The sequence below is a fragment of the Eumetopias jubatus genome, unplaced genomic scaffold, assembly GCF_037043125.1.
Source record: "Eumetopias jubatus isolate StellerSeaLion01/CBP00866 unplaced genomic scaffold, mEumJub1_p1.0 scaffold_12, whole genome shotgun sequence".
Classification (NCBI taxonomy): Eukaryota; Metazoa; Chordata; class Mammalia; order Carnivora; family Otariidae; genus Eumetopias; species Eumetopias jubatus.
The window spans coordinates 78,331,265-78,349,086 of record NW_028274818.1 but is presented as its reverse complement, the minus strand read 5'-3'; the positions used below and the strand labels follow the sequence as shown (position 1 = coordinate 78,349,086).

At 54.8% G+C, this 17,822-nt stretch overlaps 1 protein-coding gene across 1 annotated transcript in view; it reads left to right on the top strand.

Annotated features, from left to right (window-relative positions):
* APOLTP (apolipoprotein lipid transfer particle homolog) overlaps positions 1–17,822 on the top strand; it is a 152,373-nt gene that overhangs the window by 8,377 nt on the left and 126,174 nt on the right. The window contains exons 4-10 of the mRNA XM_088017372.1: positions 1,215–1,285; positions 3,023–3,188; positions 3,273–3,407; positions 4,044–4,224; positions 6,262–6,392; positions 11,704–11,807; positions 14,038–14,203. Coding sequence (XP_087873498.1) covers positions 1,215–1,285; positions 3,023–3,188; positions 3,273–3,407; positions 4,044–4,224; positions 6,262–6,392; positions 11,704–11,807; positions 14,038–14,203 — 954 coding nt within the window. The remainder of the gene's footprint in view (positions 1–1,214; positions 1,286–3,022; positions 3,189–3,272; positions 3,408–4,043; positions 4,225–6,261; positions 6,393–11,703; positions 11,808–14,037; positions 14,204–17,822) is intronic.

The window sequence follows — 17,822 nt, the reverse complement described above, 5'->3', positions numbered from 1 at the left end:
CTTTTTAACCATTTTTAAGTAATTTTAAGTATTTTTAAGTTCAGTGGGTTTTCAAAACTGTCTTCCATGTCTCTATGGAAAATTGGGAGCATATGGAATGCAGTTATAATGGGTAGCTTTCAAGCAAGTGGTCAGTCAATAAGTGGTATTAGTTCCATGGCTGAGGGATCCACTGTCCCGGACAGCCTCTTGGTGCCAAGGGGGACTGGATTTCACCCCGACATTTCAAGCCTGGGTGACTGGGGAGATGACAGACCCTCTGCTGGGGGAGGGGGACTGGTTTTCAGGAGAGAATGGAAATAGGTTTTAGACAAGGTGAGTGAAGATGAGCCACTTTGAAAAAGTGAAATCCAAGGGCAGGGAAACTGTTCTGTGTGGTACTGTAATGGTGGATACGGGTCATGGTGCGTGTGTGCAAACCCATAGAATGCACACCACCAAGAGTGAGCGCTGGTATAAACTATGGGCTTTGGGTGATGACGACGTGTTTGTGCAGGTTCATTGATTGTAACAAACATGCCATGCTGCTGGGGATGTTGGAAATGGGGGAGGATGTGGGATGTGGGTATGGATATATATGAGGTATACGGGAAATCCCTGTACATTCTTCTCAATATTGCTATCAATCTAAAACTGCTCTAGAAAGAGTCTGTTCTTTTAAAAGTGGAATCAGTCATGTTAGGGAGGCAGTTTGTAGGGGTGGTTTTATTTTCCATCTTTAGGGAGTCCATCCTCTTTGGCAATAAGTACACATGCGCGTGCGCGCGCACACACACACACAAGTATGTGCACGCGTGCATGCATATGCCCATGGTGCTATTGGGACATCCGAGTGTTTTATTCATGGTGGGCAAAGTCTTTTGTTTGTTTGTTTGCTTTGCAATCCTAACCTATTTTTACTGGATAGCTGTATGAATCTTTTACCCAAACCTCCAGGGCCTTTTGGGCAAAATGAGAAACTAGTGAGAACTTCCTGAACATTTATCAGGGAGCGGTAGGTCCTGGTTGCCTTAGCTGTTTACCCCTTGGAGATATTTGGCATCCACCACCTAGAAACTAGAACCTTCTGCTCAAGGGAAGGATCTCTCTGCCTACGCCCAACATGAGGCCATGTATCATGCTGGGCCCCAGAACTGCTTTGTGTGTAGGGGTACTAGTGAGGTCCTGGGGTATCCCAGGAAAGCTCACTGACTCATGGGTGCTTTCTGCTTCAGCTCCAAGATTTCCAGGTGACATCTATCCTGGGGTCCAAGGTGGCAGTTCTGAGGGACTCAGAGAATTTGAGGTAAGACACTAGGCCTTGCTCCTCATGGGACCGGACATGTGAGTCCCGTACCCTCCTCCAACTGCTGCCAGGTGCTGGATGCACCAAGTTAGATTGGAAGAATGACCTCCCCCCCCTTAGGTTTTTGACTTTGGAGGTACCCAGACCAGATCACTGATGAGGACTGATGTAGGATCCTTAAGCGACTCTCAGTAGCCTCGGGTGGCCTTCCCTTACCTTGTGGACAGAACTCACCTCCTATTTCCCTGCCTGTCACCCCCAGCATGTCTAGATTTTATGTTTGCCAAGCACCCTCCGGGCATTGTCCTTGAGTGCATTCTGGAAGACACTGGGTGTCTTCCATTAAAGCCCACCCCTCTCTCTTCCCTGTCTCTGCTGAGATGGGGGTTTTCTTAGAGACCCATGGCTTTTCCCGTCCCAAGCTTAGCCTCCCTTTTGTGACCCGGCCAAGCCTGGAATTCTCTCTCCGGCTTGTTTCCCAGGACTCCCTGACAGTGGCCTCTGTGGCCTCAAAGCTCAGTCCAGCCGCCAGACTGAAGACAAGACCATCTCTGCAGATTCCTCTTCCTTTTTTATTGCAAATTCATTTGTTTAAAAAAATAAAGCCTTTGTGCTGGGGTGCAGGGATGGGGGATGCTGCCGAGGGGCAGATGGATCCCCCTGAAAGGCTTAGGGTGGTCTCCTCCATGGGAGCTGTGCGGGCTATTGTCCTTGGGCTCCTCATCAGAAATGCTAAGTCAGAGGGCTGGGGGTTGTCAGCTCCTTGAGGCCAGACTGACATTTGCTATTCTGGAAGGGGCGGACACCATTAGCATTTCTCTAGGGCCAGGCCTGAGACCCAGGGCGTCTCCAGTTGGAGCTGGAGAAGGGGCAGTGACCTCCTGGGGAGGTACAAGTAGGGACATTTTTGTCCCTCAAAATTCTGTCCTGCTGGCTCACTGCTCAAGTTTGGCCCTGTTCTGCCCCCACACACAACTCTGGGGACTTCACCGCCCATCACCTCCCCCCTCTCATCCCCTCACCTGGCAGATGCAGAACACAGACTTCTTTCTGCCAGGTGAGGGGTGGCCAGATGAGCATTGGGCCGAATTCTGGTCCCAGCTCCTCCCTAACTTGCTGTGTGATCCCCCTGAGTAGCTCCCCCTCTCTGGGCCTCTTTTCCTCATCTGCACAGTGATGGACTCTCAAGCCCTGGGGTCAGCGGGCAGTTTGAGGCCCATGACACTGGAGCCCGCCTGCCTGGGTTCGAATCCCAGCTCCTGTCCCGAACAAGTCACATTCTGGTCCTGAGCCTCAGTTTCCTCCTCTGTAATGTGTGTGTGGGTGTGTGGGTGTGTGTGTGGGGGGAGAATGCTAGGTACCTCCCCCGTGGGCTGGGAAAATGAGAATCTTTGGAGTTCAGAAAGCTCTTGGAAGTGCAGTTTTCTATTATCCGAGGCTGGGCACACACAGGTACTTTTGAGGCAAGTGTTAATAAGTCTGGGGGCAGCTTTGTGCGAAGAGTTGGCTGCCGCTTGTGTTTGATTCAGAAGTTGCTGGGGAACCCAGCTGAAGAGGGAAGCAAGGCTATTTGGGAAGATGCGGGGGGGCGGGGGGGTGGGGGATGGGGCGGTGGAGAGGGCTTCCTTGGCGGACTGACCTGTGGCAGGAGGAACAGGGATACGGTGACCCCCACAGTGAAGAGGTGTCCTGGTGCCTTGGAGGGCCTCTGCCTGACTCCCGCCCACCTGTCCCCAGCGCCGCCCTGGGCCGCCACCCGCTGCGCTTCGTCCTGCAGGCAGGGCGAGTGGCCCGCCTGTGTCCCCGCCGCGCAGAGCCTCGCTGGGCGCTGAACGTGAAGCGCGCGGTGCTGAGCCTCCTGCAGGGGCGCCCGGACGCCCGCGGCCCCCAGACCCTCGAAGAGGTGAGCCCACGGGGAGCCTGGAGGGGGTGGGGGTAGGTGGCTGACAGGGAGCTGATGGGGGGCTGATGGGGTCCCGCCCCCCAGGTGGACGTCCTGGGCAGGTGTCCCACCACGTACCAGCCACATGGTGCGGGGCTGCGCAAGACCAAGGACCTGGCCCGCTGCTCCCTGCGCAGAGTGCGCTCCTCCCTGCGCTCCCAGGCCCTGCCCCGGGAGGAGGTAAGTGCCCCCAGGTCGTCCGGTCCACTCCCCCAGTCCCACCTTCCTTCCCCTCCTCTGTCCTCAGCTCGCCCCCCCCGCCCCGCCCACACCGTCAGTCCCTTCCTTTCTTCTTCCCTCCAAACTCCTCTGCTCCCGCCCCTCCTCCATCTCTCCTCCCCCTTCGTCCTCCCTTCCCCCTTCCCCCAGCTCCTCTCTGCTGCCTGGCCCCCCACTTGCTCTCCTCCCCTCGCGTCCACAGCTCCCTGCAGAGAAGGTGTTTTGTAAATAGTACCTTTCTGGGGAAGGATAAGAGATGATCCTTGGTGCCCGTAACTACTGGTAGACAAAGTCTTGATATCTGGCATCCCATGCAGCTACCTCTGTTGTTTTTTCCAGTTTCCCCAAACTGAGGTTTTATGACCTGTTCCTGGGACTTTCTTGCTTCCCTTGTGCTCGCCCTGCCCCCGTCATCCTTTGCTTGGGCTGGGGGTACTACAACCCAGGTTGGGGGGAGGGTGCTGAGGTCCCATGTTGAAACCCCCAGGTCGCCCCACCTCACTCCCGTCAGCCCTCCAGGGGCCCCATCAGCTAGGTTCCTTCACAGCCTGGGCCTCCCCTGAGCCCCTGCCTCTCCCCACCCCTGTGGTCCAGCAGGCTGGCCTGGCCTCCCACCTGACCTGCTTCCAGAGTTTCCAGGCTGGCGTGCTGAGTGTGGCCTCTTGCACGGAGCTGGACACCGTGCGGCCCCTCTCTGAGAAGGCAAGTGGGGTGCAGATGCGGACGCTTTCCTCGCTCACCCTGCTGCGTGAGATGTCCCTGGATCCAGCCATCACAGGTGACAAAGCGTGGATGTGAGGACCCTCAGAGGAGCCTTGAGACCTCCTTTGGTGGGGGGCTTAAGCAGGCCTAGGCTCTATCCCTCTGTCCCTGGCTGTCTTGAACCGTTTCTGAAAATGACTATCATCAGGAGAGTCAGTCTCTTTTTCTACAAGTTTCTCTGGAAGTTTCTGCTGGCTCAGCTGGCTCAGGCTTGGTCTTGACCTTCTCCCAGGGTGTTTTCAGTGGAGATAGAATCTCCTGGTTCCCTGCTTTTGTGAGAGAATTCTACCTTCCATCTGATGACCTGACCATTTTGGGGGGCAAGCTGATTCAGCTTTCCTGGTTTTTTGGAAAGTCTCTGCCAACACATGGAATTCCCCGGAGCTCGGCTCTCTCCTCCAATTTTGCATGGAAAGAAAGAAGCAAGGCATGCATCTGAGGGGAAAAAGATAATTTTTCATGATTGAAAACTGTTTCTCTGAATAATAAAAATGCTTCTTACTGCTAACACTTGGGAAGGATTTACTTGGGCCAGGAGCTGTGCTGAGTGTTTTATGTGGATTATTTAATTTGGTTTTTATTATGAGCCCATTAGGAAGGTACTGTTATTAGTTACATTTTCAAATAAGGAACTGTTCCTCCAAGGGGTAGGAGGACTTGTCTGAGGTCACATGGCTAGTGAGAGGCAGAGCCAAGACTCGAACCCCCAGCTCTGTTCTGTAGCCCTGGCCGGGAGCCCTGTGCTTCTGAGCCCAGGCTCACTGCTCCACCTGCAGGAGAACCTGGCAGGTGGGACCAGAGCCCTGTGGCTTCCCAGCATCCTCTCTGGCTCCATGGAACACTGGCTAAGATCCCAGCCTGACCTGCCTCCTGAGCTCTCCCTCAGGCACCTTGCTAGCCGTGACGGGGCATCTAGTCGTGTCTAGTCGGATCTTCACTAAGATACAAGTAGTTTTGTTTTTTTTTTAAAGATTTATTTATTTATTTTAATTATTTCTTAAAGATTTTATTTCTTTATTGGACAGAGAGAGACACAGCGAGAGAGGGAACACAAGCAGGGGGAGTGGGAGAGGGAGAAGCAGGCTTCCTGCTGAGCAGGATCCGGATGTGGGGCTTGATCCCAGGACCCTGGGATCATGACCTGAGCTGAAGGCAGATGCTTAACTGACTGAGCCACCCAGGCGCCCCTAAATATTTATTTATTTTGAGAGAGAGAGAAAGAGAGACAGCGCGCGTGAGCAGGGGGGAGGGGAAGAGGGAGAGAGAGGGAATCTCAAGCAGATTCCATGCTGAGCACAGAGCCCCATGTGAGGCTCGATCTCATCACCCTGAGATCATGACCTGAGCTGAAACCGAGAGTTGGACGCTCAGCCGACTGAGATACCCAGGCGCCCCATACATGGTTTTATTTTTATTTTTAAAGTAAAAAATTTTTGATTCCCCTTTTGTACCATTAATCCATTTAAAGCGAACAGTTCGATGGCTTCTAGTATAGTCACAGAGTCATGCACCTACCATGGCAACCAACTTTGCAACATTTTCATGACTCTACAAATTTCACACCCATCTGTCATCACCCCCTGTCTCCCCGAGCCCCGGGCAACCACTCTCTGGATTTGCCCAGTCTGGACATGCCATGTAGATAGAATCATATAGTATGTAACCTTCTGTGACTAGCTTCTTTCACTTAGTATGTTTCAAGGTTTGTCCACATTGTAGCAGGTGTCCGACCTTTTTATTTCTGATTAATCTTTGATTGAGTGGATGGACTTTGCATGTTTTCTCTGTCAATCCCAAGAGGGCTTTGGAGTTAAGCCTATTTGACTATCGCTCACAGATGGGTATAAAAGTTGTTTCTTTCCCATCTTTTGCTGGTAGCAACAATGTTGCCATGATTTCCCTTGTGCATGTCCCCACCGCCACATCCCTACACCCCTTGCTGGAAACACGCAGAAGGAAGTATTGGTAGGGTTGGGGGAGGCTCTCATGGGACCTTCTTCTTCTTCTGGCATTCCCCCATATGGTCCTCCCTATCTAGGGCTTCCCACATCAGATCCGGACGATGGAGATGTAACTCCAAGCAGCCTGTTGTACGAATGGGAGGAAACACAGTCTCAGGCTACAGTGGTCACAGTGGCCGCATCAGTGAGGAAACTCTGCCTGGCTCAGACCACGAGCTTTGAGGTAAGTGCTTTCTCCAGCCCCAAGCCAGAATCTGGCCTGGGTCCCTGAGACGCCCTGTTCTTTTTTGCCAGATCCTTTATGGTCTACCCTCCTAGATGTTCAGGATCAGGGCTGCTACGTACAGTTGCGTGGGTTGTACACTGCACAGCTGTGCCTGGTTACAAAAGCAAAAGAAGGGGAAGAGATCTAGCTGGTGTGTGCCAAAACTTGTGCCCCGACACAGGTAGGAGATGAGCAAAGAGGAGGCCTTTCTTTCATCTCCCGTTGGGCTCTCAGGCTGGCATTCTGAACGGATGTGGCTGAGTAACCACTTCCGACTAGAGGTCTCAAGCAGAAGACATTGGAGTTGAGACCTGGGGTGGTCTCTTTGAAATCTAGGGGGAAGGAGCTCTGAAAAGAGCTTGGAAAGGAGCAAAGTCTGGAGTCTGAGCCCTGAGGATGGGTCTGGGGAGGAGGCCGCCCAGCCTCGCTGGAGCTAGACAGTGAGGACCAGTGGGGCCGTCTCCCGCAGGGTCTCATGGTCAGGATAACTTCTAGAATGTTCCAGGCACGTAGCGATCTTTGTCCCACCAACCCTACCATTCACAGCTCTGGATGCCACCACCAGTGACAATTTGGACGACTTCCACTGCAGCCACGATTTCTGTCCCATCTCAGAATTGCTGCTGACTTAGTGTGGGAGCCAGAGCTTCTCCTGGAAGGCATGAGAGATAGGGGGATTTTTCTGATTCAGGCCCCAGTGCCTGTGTGCTGAGAAGAACAGAAAGGGATGTTTTCCTTCTGGTCCCGTAACAGCCTGGGAGGGTTCACACTATCCTTGTTTGTTTATTCTGGATAATATCCGTTTCATTGGCTGCTTACCCAGGACCCAGGATTTGGGGAACCGAAATCGGTCATTCAGGGCATGAGCAGAACTGGGGCCCTGTCTCCAGCTGTAGGCATGGTGCCGAGGGTTCCAGGCACACCCTCGCCTTCCAAAGCTCAGCTTTCCTGGCAGCACTTGGGCGTGGAGCCTTCTCAGATATACAGGTGCTCGGACCCCGCGCCTTGATATCTGACCTGCAGGTGTGAGCTGGGAACTGGCATCTGGGTGCACAGCTCTGGGCATGTCTGTGTTTCTCTTGCTGAGTTGGGATACAGGACGATGCTGGGAGGCCAGTGCCCAGCCAGCCATAGCCCTCAGAGCCAGGAGCACCCTTAGGCTGGAATTCTTTGCACCAAAGGCCCGCCTGGGTGCCCTGCCTTGGTGAGGTGAAGGGTTTGTTCGGGAGCTTGTGGAGACTGGGCCAGAGACATCCAGGTTTGGGGTGGATTGGCCTCCATCTCCAGGGGTGGGGCTGAGATGAGCAGACCCCTGTGTCCTGCTCGGCTTCAGGAGTGCCTGGAGTGCTTGAACGGGGACACCCACATACCTGTGAACAAAATATGCTGGGCCCCGGGGGCTTGGGGGACAGGTAGAGTAGGGAAAGAGGGGGAAGGGCAAGCAGGCTCTGGCATGGGATGCAATTTGAAATGATGGATGGCCCGGGAGGCCTTCCTGGGGAGGTGACCTTGAGTAGGGGTCCGAGGGACCTGCAGAGTGGGCTGTGTGGATGTAGGGTGGGGGTGGGCGGGGGGCAGAGCACATACACTCCAGGGCGGGAGCTGCTGCTGGGGGAGTTCAAGGCTGAGTGGCAGGGGGGCCGGTGTGGCCGGAGCCTGGTGGCGAGGGCAAGAGGGGGCCCTTGGCAGAGCACATAGATCACTTTTTCTCGGGGTAGTGGGGAGACTTAGAGGGTATTGTGCAGAGGAGGGAGGTCACAATCTGATGTGCGTTTTAACGCTCACACACTGACCAAGGCTGGAGAACAGACTGAGGGCCAGGTGGGATGCTGGGAGCCCAGCTAGGAGGCTATTGCAGTAACGCGGGGAGACATGACATGAAGGACGGTGGTCTGGGGGGCAGGTGGGAGGTGGGGGAGAGAAGGAGCAGATTCAGAAAGACACTGAGAAAATATATATTTTTCATAATATATTGAATATGTAGGGAGACTATATTGATCGTATTTATTGACTACATATTAAATGTATAGTAAAATATATTGAATAAGCAGACTATATTATATATGTACATACTGAGTGCATATTGCACGCACACACAAACACTATGCATTTTGTGTATGTATGGATATATAGCAGAGGCACCTGCAGCTGGGTCTTCACTGTTTCGGGAAGTGGGAGCTGGGCTCCCAGCTTGTTGATCCGTGGGCCTCACCTGGGGCATTTGTGGGAGTCAGAGAGCAGCCCAAAGGAAAGGGGCCATCTGCCTCACCAGGTGGTCCTCCAGCCAGTAAGTGCCCCGGCCAGCTGTCAAGCCAGGCAGCCTGGCCCCACAGCAGGGTTCTTACCTTGACACGACTGGCCCCTTGGGCCAGATCATTCTTTATTGTGGGGGTTGTCCTGTGCATTGTAGGATGTTAGCAGCACCCCTTTCCCTGTTGTGACCACCGAAAGCATCTCTAGGTGGTGCGCAGTATCCCCCTTTGAGAAGAGCCGCTTTATCTGCTGAACCTCATGACATGCTGGGAAGCCCCAGGACGGGCCCACTTCCTCTCATCTGGCCCCCAGAGCACGCTCTGACCCCCTGCCACAGGCCTGCCCCTTCCCTCCCAGAGATTGGCAGCACCAGCCCCAGAGGGCACAAGACGGCTGCTCCTATTTGTAGCTCGAGAAAGGAAGTGAATTGTTCCCACTGGGGGCGTCCCCCGGGCTGGGGGTGAGTTGCTGAGGACCTTGTTCCTGAAAATGGCTTTTCAGGGATGCCTCAGTGCACACCAAGCAGCTCCTTGCCCCCCCGGAGGCCTGAGGGGGCCCCGCCTGGTTGCCCAGGGGACCGACCTCCCCGGCTTCAGCGTGGAATGCCCTTGCCTCTCCCCCATTATTGGTGGGCAGGAGACAAGATTGGTTTTTCGGTCTGGAAACAAAACCAGGGCTCTGTGTTCAATTGAGAGCAAATTCCCCAGCCTGACCCTCCGCAGAGAGGCCCAGGAGTTTCGACGTGGGGGGCAGTGGGCTGCATAGCCACGAGCATCAGTGGGCGATGCCGGGGGAGGCCCGAAGAGAAGCAGGGAGGATGCCAGGGAGAGGGCACAGCTCACGGTTACCATCCGGTATTCTAAGAATAAGAAGCCCAAGTCTCGAGTCTTTATTAAACACCGATTGTATACAGCCAAGGGTTTGAGAGACTGTGTAGACCGTGGTGTGTCAGAGCTGATGGTGGGAATCCAGTAGGCTGGTTGTTAAATGCAGCCATTATTAGCGATTGGGTTAGAGATAAGTCCCGTTAGAAACAAAGGTGGCTCAAAACCGTCGCCTGCCCGTGACCTCCACGCTCAAGGTCGTTTGCACCTGCTGTCGCCACATGTGGAAATCGGATGTGCTCTGGTGCGTCCGTGCGGCTCTTCCCGAGTCTGCGTGCCATGCCAGCACACGGACAGCTGGAGAGGGGCCACAGTGGGAGTCGTGGCACCCTGGAAGTCAGCAGGTGCTACAGATCAGGGCTTTCCTTTTTCTTGTGTTTTTTTGGGTGTTTTCTTTTGTTTGTTTGTCATCCCCCCAAACCCCCCCACGCCCTGCCAGCCCGGAGGACACTGGTTAAGAGTGTGGGTTTAGGAGCTAAGTGGCTTGGGTTCAGTTCTTGACTCAGGGCTGAGACCACTGACACCTGACTTAGGTGCTCAGAGAGTCGCGAATCTTCTCTGTTAAGTGGGAACAGGGACAGCCGCTCCCCATAGGGCGTCGTGAAGGTCAAATGGGATGATGCATGCACATGGCCTAGAACAATGCCTGGCACACACTCTGTACAAAGTGACTGGGGCCGGTGGCAGTGGTAGTATTGTGTGTCCTTGTTCTTAGTGGATAGGCCTCTCCCTTCTCTCTCTGCTGGAGGGGAAACTGGGACGAGCTGCCGAGATCCTTCCCGCCATGCCTGGCTCTGGAAGGCTAGTCCTGATGCCAACACTTGGGGCTGGAGGCCTGCCTGGAGGAGGAGCAGCACATCCGGGTGGATCCCTGGCCCTCCCAGGTGGGAAGATGCCCGCCCTTGCCAGGCACAGCAGTGTGCATCCTTGCTGGAGGACATAAAAGCATGCTTGTCTAAGCCCAGAGAGTCTTGGGTTCTGCTGGGGAAAGCTGGAAGGAAACAGATCTGACCCATCCAGAAGGCAGGCAGCGGGCCTGGAATCAAGAGGCCCCGGGGTAGCTGCCCCAAGGCGGGGGGACAGAGAGTCTTTAAGACTGACAGCAGTCAGGGCCAGCCATGATGGTGGCAGTCACCTCCCCGACAAGGGGCTGGCTTGGGTGTCCTGCACAAGGAAGCAAAGGCAGAGCTAAGGGTAACCACCAGCTCTGCTAAGAGAAGGCATGTCGTGGGAATGCTGCGTGGACCCTGGGGTGGAGGCAGACGTGCTGGCAGAGAGGTGGGTGGGCTGAGCTGGCCAGTGAGGGGCCTGGTTTGCAGCCTGTGTCTTGCTGAGCCAAGCTGTGTGCATGGGAACTGGGTCCCCACCACTCACAGCACGGGAGGCTCGAGGCTAGGCACGTTGCTCCCAGCCCCAGCGGACCCCTGGCTGGCTGGATGTGTGTTGGGGGCTCACTGCTGGCCTTGGCCAAGCCTGGGGAAAGCGTGGGGGCTGCCAGCAGGGAGCGAGGACCAAGCTGTGTATCTCCTGAAACCTAAGGAGTGCGTGCTCTGAATACAGTTCTTTATTTCCTTGGGTGTATTTGGACCCTCAGCAGCTGTGCTGGTCAGGCCTGCAGACAAGGGACAGAACCTGCAAAACCGTTCCTAGCCATCTCTGCTCGTAATTCTGAAAAAAACGTTCTTGTATTTCTTTTTCTTGTTTATTATATTTTTTTCACTTAACATATTAGAAAAGATGGCCACCTCACTGTATGAAATCTGCTAAGACTCCTTAGAATAACTAGATCGTGGTCATGGTGAACACTCACTGAGCTTTTATCAGAGCGGAAAGCCCACAAATGCAGATAGCATGTCTGTTTTTCTCCCCACCGTGTCCCTAGTGCATGGCCTGACACATAGTAGGCACCCAAGAAATGCTTGTTAAAGAATAAAAATGGCCCAGCCTGTGTTCCAGGGATTCCGTGGAGAGGAGCCCAGACGTGTGGCCTCATTCGTTTGGGTCTCAGGACACCTTAGGTGGAAGATGCTAATGCATTTCCCACTTTCTTTGCAGTCCTGCCTGAAGGCAGGGGAATGGCTGAGATGAGAGGTTGCCCGGTCTCTCATGTTGCCCCCCCCCCCGATTCCCAGGCCGCAGAACTGTTCCTGACACTGGTGTCCGAGCTCCAGGGCCTCTCCTCAGATGAGCTGATGGCACTCTGGCGACAGTCTTCCTTTAAATGCCGGGACAACTGGTAAGGACATTTCTGCAGGGAGGAGGGGTGGGGACAGGAGCTGGCTGGAGGTCCTGGGGGGTGGGGGTGGGGGCTGGCTGGTCTTGACGCTGTCCCAGGTCCCCACTGAGGGATGGATGGAGATCTCTCCTCTCCTCTCATCCCTGGGATATTGACTTGTCCTTCAGTCTGGGGATGGCTGCCAAGAAGGTGATTAAGCGGGGAGCTTGGAGGTTCCCACGGGCCGAGCCCTCTTGGGACTAAAGCTGAAGGGCCTGGCAGAATAAATACAGGCTTTGTTCTCTCCCCAGACTGGGACCCTCTTGCCGAGAGCGGGAATTAGCATTCCAATGTGCCTTGGGTACCCCTCTGCCCGTGGGTGGGGGTGCCGGCCAGGCTGGGATCCCACCACCTGGATCCTACTAATGTGGGGCCAGCAAGGGGGTGTATAGAGACCCCGGGTGCCAAGGGGGGTCTCCAAGGAGCTCTGTGAGCTCAGGGCTGTGCGGGGGGGAGGGGAAGCATGGGACTCCTTCCCGAAGTCCAGCTGCTCTCCAGGCCCCTGAGATCCAGACGTCTGGGACTTTCTCAAAGGCTTTCGAAAAGATCTCTAAAAGGTTGTCAGCTCCAAAATATGAAGAGGAAAAAAAAAAAAAACCCTGCGAAATGAGCATTACCAAATGTCTAACTGAATGACTGCAAAACCGAATGGCTAATGCATAGTCACCTTCTGAAGCCCTCTCTCTGTATTCTCTCATTTATTTTTATTTTTCTTAAAGATTATTTGAGAGAGAGAGTGGGGGGGGAGGGGGAAGTGCAAGCGCAGAAGGGAGAGGGAGAGAGAGAGACTCTTAGGCAGGCTTCATGCTGAGTGTGGAGCCCAGCGCGGAGCTTGATCTCATGACCCTGAAAGGATGACCTGAGCTGAAATCAAGAGCTGGACACCCCTGTGTTCTCTCATTTAACCCCCACAAGGACCCCCGTGGGGTAGGTGGCTTTATTGTATTTCTTGCTTTACGTTTGTGGAAGAAAGCCAAGGCACAGGGGAGTTAGGAAACTGGCCCAAAGTCACACAGCAGAGTTGGGATTTGAACCCAGGTGGTCTGGGCTTCTTCGTCCAGTACCTCTGGGCTTAAATAGAAGTGATGTTTGACTGAGGAACTGTTTTTAGTTATGTCTGGTGTAGGCAAGGGCCTGGGGTCTTCGGGAGGAGCTGCCTGTTTCCACGGTGACATATACCCTGTTTGCTGTTCTGGATTTTCCTACAAGCCCCTGTTTTCCGTGCCCATGTAGATGTTGGGAGTCAGGGAGGTGAGAGACCCATCCCAAATCGAGGCGTTTTTGACAAGACGGATCCTTTTAAAAATTCTCTCGCTTCTCCCGCCGCGTCCACTTCTGGCCAGAGCGTGGTTCCCCGGGGCCCACATCTATAGGGAAAAGAGGAGTTGCAAGGGTGGGAGGTGGGAAGAACAGGTAGGTTGTTACTCAGATGAAGTGACCTCTGTGTTCCCAAGGACTCCTGGGCATGTCGGGGCAGGCTCATGCATCAGCATTCCCATTTTCCAGATGAGCAAACTGAGGCCAGAGACCATTTACAGCAGAGAGGGGGCATGCGGGTCGGGGTGGGGTGTCAGGTCCTCTGCCATCGCGGGTGTCACTCATCAGGGTGGTGGGGGGCCCTGTCCACTCACAGCTGTGCACCCTGCTGGCTCACAGTGCCTCCCATTTCTGGTGTGCCCCGGGGACCCTCCTCCCATTCGGTCACATCCCTACTCAGAGCCACCATTGCATAAAAGTTAAAAACCTTTTCTGAGCTTTTGAACCTTTCTGCAATCTCAAAAAAGAAAAGAAGAATCCTGATGGTGATCTTGGGCGGAGAACACGAGCGGCAACCTGCTGGCTGTTGGTTCCTGTTGGATGGCAGGGGTACTTGCTCCTTGGTGATCATGGCAGCTTTTTTGCAGAACAGTGGGCAGGACTTGTGTTGCATGAAGCCGCTGTTTCCTGGTGGGGGGCAGACCTGCCAGGGTCTGGACTGGGCTGCTCTTGTTCCCGTGGACCCTAAATGCCAGGGCCCCAGGCCCACCTTGGCCCCTTCCGAGGTGTGTGATCCTGGACATGTGCCCATCGCACTTCCTGGGGCCTCAAAGTGTTCCCGGGATGACCAGAGTCGGCCTCGACGTGAGGCCTGGAAGGTGCTCCGCAGGTGTGGACCACCTCCGTGACATCCCTCGGTGTCTCTCGATCTCAGGCAGCCGCTGGTGGATGCCCTGCCCTCCTGTGGCACCGAGCCTTGTGTGGGCCTCATGAAGGACCTCATCGTGTCTGGGGAGGTGGAGGTGGACGAGATGGAGGCGTGGCTCTGGTCGCTGGCCCTTGTCCCACAGCCCACGGATGCCATGGTCCACACGCTGCTGGTGAGCCCCTGTTCCCCCACCCGGCCCCCCGTCATCCTTCCCCCACTTGGCTGCTGATTGGACACAGGGGGTGACCTGCTTCTGTCGGGGCCTTGTACCAATCCCTCCTGGTACCCGTGGGGACAGACCAGAGAGATCTTGGGTTTGAGTCTCAATAGTGTCTCCCCCCCCCCAGCTGTGTGATTCTGAGCAAGTGACCTAACCTCTCTGAGCCCGTTTTTCTGATCTGGAAGACGGGGATAGAACAAGTACCTCCCTCGTGGGCTGGTGGTAAGACACAGGATGATGCGCGTAAATCGATTCTCCTGGAGTCTGAGCACTTAAAATGAGAGCTGCTCTTGTTATTGTAGACAAATATGTCTACTGAGTCTTGAAACCAAGAAGCATGTGTGAAGGGGGACCAAGGGTTTGCAAGAACCCGGAGGTCTTAGTTAACCCTGACGAAGCCTCTGGGAGGTAGGTGCTTTGATGGCGCCCATATGGCAGGAAAGTGAGGCCCCAGGAGGCTGGCACCTTACCTGAGGTGGGGCAGCTGGTCCCCCCTTCTCCACAGGGTGTGTGTCCTCACTTGTCCTGGGGGCACCGTCCCTTGTCACCCCTCACCCTGCTAGGCCAGGCTGGTAGTGGGCTAGGATTTAAAGGACACCAGCAGGGAGCAGGGGTGATCCAGAGTCGGATCCCAGCTCTCTCCCTTACCATGATGATCTCCAGCCAGGCACTAAACTTTTCTGTGCCTTAGTTTCCCCATCGTGTGGTGGGGGCAACGCGTAGGGAGACGCTGTAGATGAAGTTGTGATGTGTGCCAAGTGTCATGCACGCGGCAGGTGTCGATACTGTGACCCCTTGTCAGGGATCCGCGGTGAGCAGAGCCGGCGGGGTCCCTTGGCTCACAGAGCCCAGGATCTTCGTCACCTGCCTCACCTGTCCTCCAGCCCAGAACTGGCACCTCTCTGGACCGGTTTGCTCATTCTCTTGTCCGGTTCACGAGGACACAGGTGTGCCGGGCGCGTGCGGGGCCTGTGCTGGGGCTGCGGGCTTGCCTTTTGCAGCCTGACAGGGGTGGGGAGAGGAAGGGGTGAGGGGCGAGGGAAAAGAGGGAGGGGCGAAGAGAGGGGCGAAGGAAGGAGATGGGAGGCAGGCAAGAGTATTTTAATATACTTTTTATTGTGGAGTAATTTTAGGTGTTCAGAAGAGTGGCAAAGCTCGTACAGAGTTCCTGTGTGTCCATGGCTCAGGGTCCCCAGTGTTAACATACGACGTCACCAGGGTGTATTTGTCACATCTGAGAAACTGACATTAGTATGTTGTTATTAACCAAACCCCAGCTGTTCAGTTCCCACCACTTTCCCCACAGTGTCCTCTATCTGTTGCACGGTCCCAACCAGGGTACCCTGTTGCGGGGGGTGGGGGGGGCGTGTTTTAAATTACGCATTAAACTACACAATCAGGAGACTGCGCCAAAGTCTTCCGTTTGATGGTTTTACACCCCTGCAACCACTCCTAGAAGAAGACTGGAGGACATTCCCTGCTTCCCCCCCACTTTTCATGCCCTTCTCCATCCGTGACCCCAAAGGTCATGGGGATGCTGACCTTTTTTGGCCATCGCTCAGTTTTGTCTGCTCTTGACCTTCACACTGTGAACTCACGTGCCCCTGGAGTCGGGCTTCTTTCTCCCGTTTTCTCTGTGATACGTGTCAGTGCTGTGCGTATGTGCATGTGCATGTGCATGTGTGGACTCTGTTCCATTTCTGGGAGGCATTCTACCTCTTTGCCATTTCTTCTCTTAATGGTGTCTCTTGAAGAACTGGAGTTAGACATTTCTGGTTTGGGAAATCCAGCCTAGCCGTCTGTCTGCGCTAGCGCTTCACCTCCCCAGTGTGCTGTCACTTCCTGTTATTGTTTTGTTTTGTTTTCTACCAGCTTTGTGGTTTGGCCTTTTGGGGAAGGTTGGTTCGGGGCAGGATGAGTGAGCGTTCAAGTCCAGTGGAAAAGAGAAGTCGGTTGTAGGAGGGTCCCAGACTTGGGGATAATTTTATCTTTTCATCTTTAAACATCAAAAAAGTGAGTGAGAACATGTTAAGCAGACCTGTTTTCCCTGAAGCATAACCAAAGCTTTCTTTAAGGGAGAGATTTTTGCTTTAGGAGCTGGTGTTCTGATTCTTGTGAAGTCAAGGAAGGCTGACAGTTTGGGGCAGACCCCCGGGGCAGCCATCCACCCAACAGGGTCATTACTGTCCAGGTTGCTCCAGGAGCCCTGGCCTGAGCCTGGGAGTCCTGGTCCTGCAGCAACCGGTGAGGTAAGCCCAGGGGCTCCAGCCGCCCGGCCTTCCCCACAGCGCTCCACCGCGCCCCTGGCTCCATCCGGATCCCAGGAGGGCCCGAGGCCACCCCGCCTACCGTCCACAGAACTGGAGGAGGCGGGGGCCTCCTCCCACGTGCTTGAGTGGCTTCTCTCCACTTTTCATAACCGCCGCGCTCCCTCCCCTGTATGCAGAAAACCGGGAGGGTTTGTTTTCATTTGCCCAATCTAGAGTAACAGTGGATGTGCTTTTCCAAGCTGCACATCCCCTTCCTTTCGCAAAGAAAACACACACACGGAGACTCACATGCCCTGAGGACACTCACCTGAGGCCATACGGAGCCACACACACCTGCACCCTGGGACGTATGGAGACATACACCCAAGACGCGTGCACACATACCTGAACGTGTAGATGTCCGCACCCAGACATATCATATCATATATGTACAACCCCCCCCACCCAGGATACTCACAGGGACAAGTGGGGATATGCACTCACACCTGGATATACACATGCACCCTAGGAGGCATTGGCTGCACACATACACACATTAGGACACGCATGGATACACACAAGGCACACACTGATGTTGGCACGTGCACACACACACACCAGGACACACTCAGGCATGTGCATCCACATGCACTGGGACGTGCACACCAGGATATACGTGTGTGCTGGGATACATGTGCACACACATCTGGGAATACACACGCTCACACATACCACCCAGATGAGTTCACACATGCGAAAGCAAGAGAGACTTAATTCCTAATTCTGTTCCTGCACCGCATCCCTGCCCTTGGGCTTCAGCATGCTGGCTGTGTGCATGCACCTGCCACGTCACGTGGCCACAGCCCCTGGCTGGGTTCTTCCCCGCTGCAGTGAGTCAGCCCAGAGCACGTGGTGGGAGCGTTTACACCGCGGAAACTGGCAAATGCTACACGTGAGGACTCGCGTTTTCCCCTGATTGGGTGGGTGGGATGCTTGCTAACCATTTACCCTAACACCTCTGGTCATTCCACTGCGTTCTGCTCAGACGACCTCACCACCCCCACCTCGCTCTTCCAAACTGGTGAGCGAGCCCAGGAGTTCTCAGCCTCGGCACTGTTGATGGTGGGAGTGGGCACTTCTCCATCGTGGGGGCTGTCCTGTGTAGTAGAGGGCCTTCGGCAGCAGCCCTGGTCTTCGCCTGCTGGAGGACTTAAAAGCGTGCGTGTCTAAGCCCAGAGAATCTTGGGTGTTGCTGGGGAAGGGCAGGGTGGGGGGCCCAGGCCTCTGGCTTTTTAGGAATCTGTGTGCAGCCAGGGTGGGGG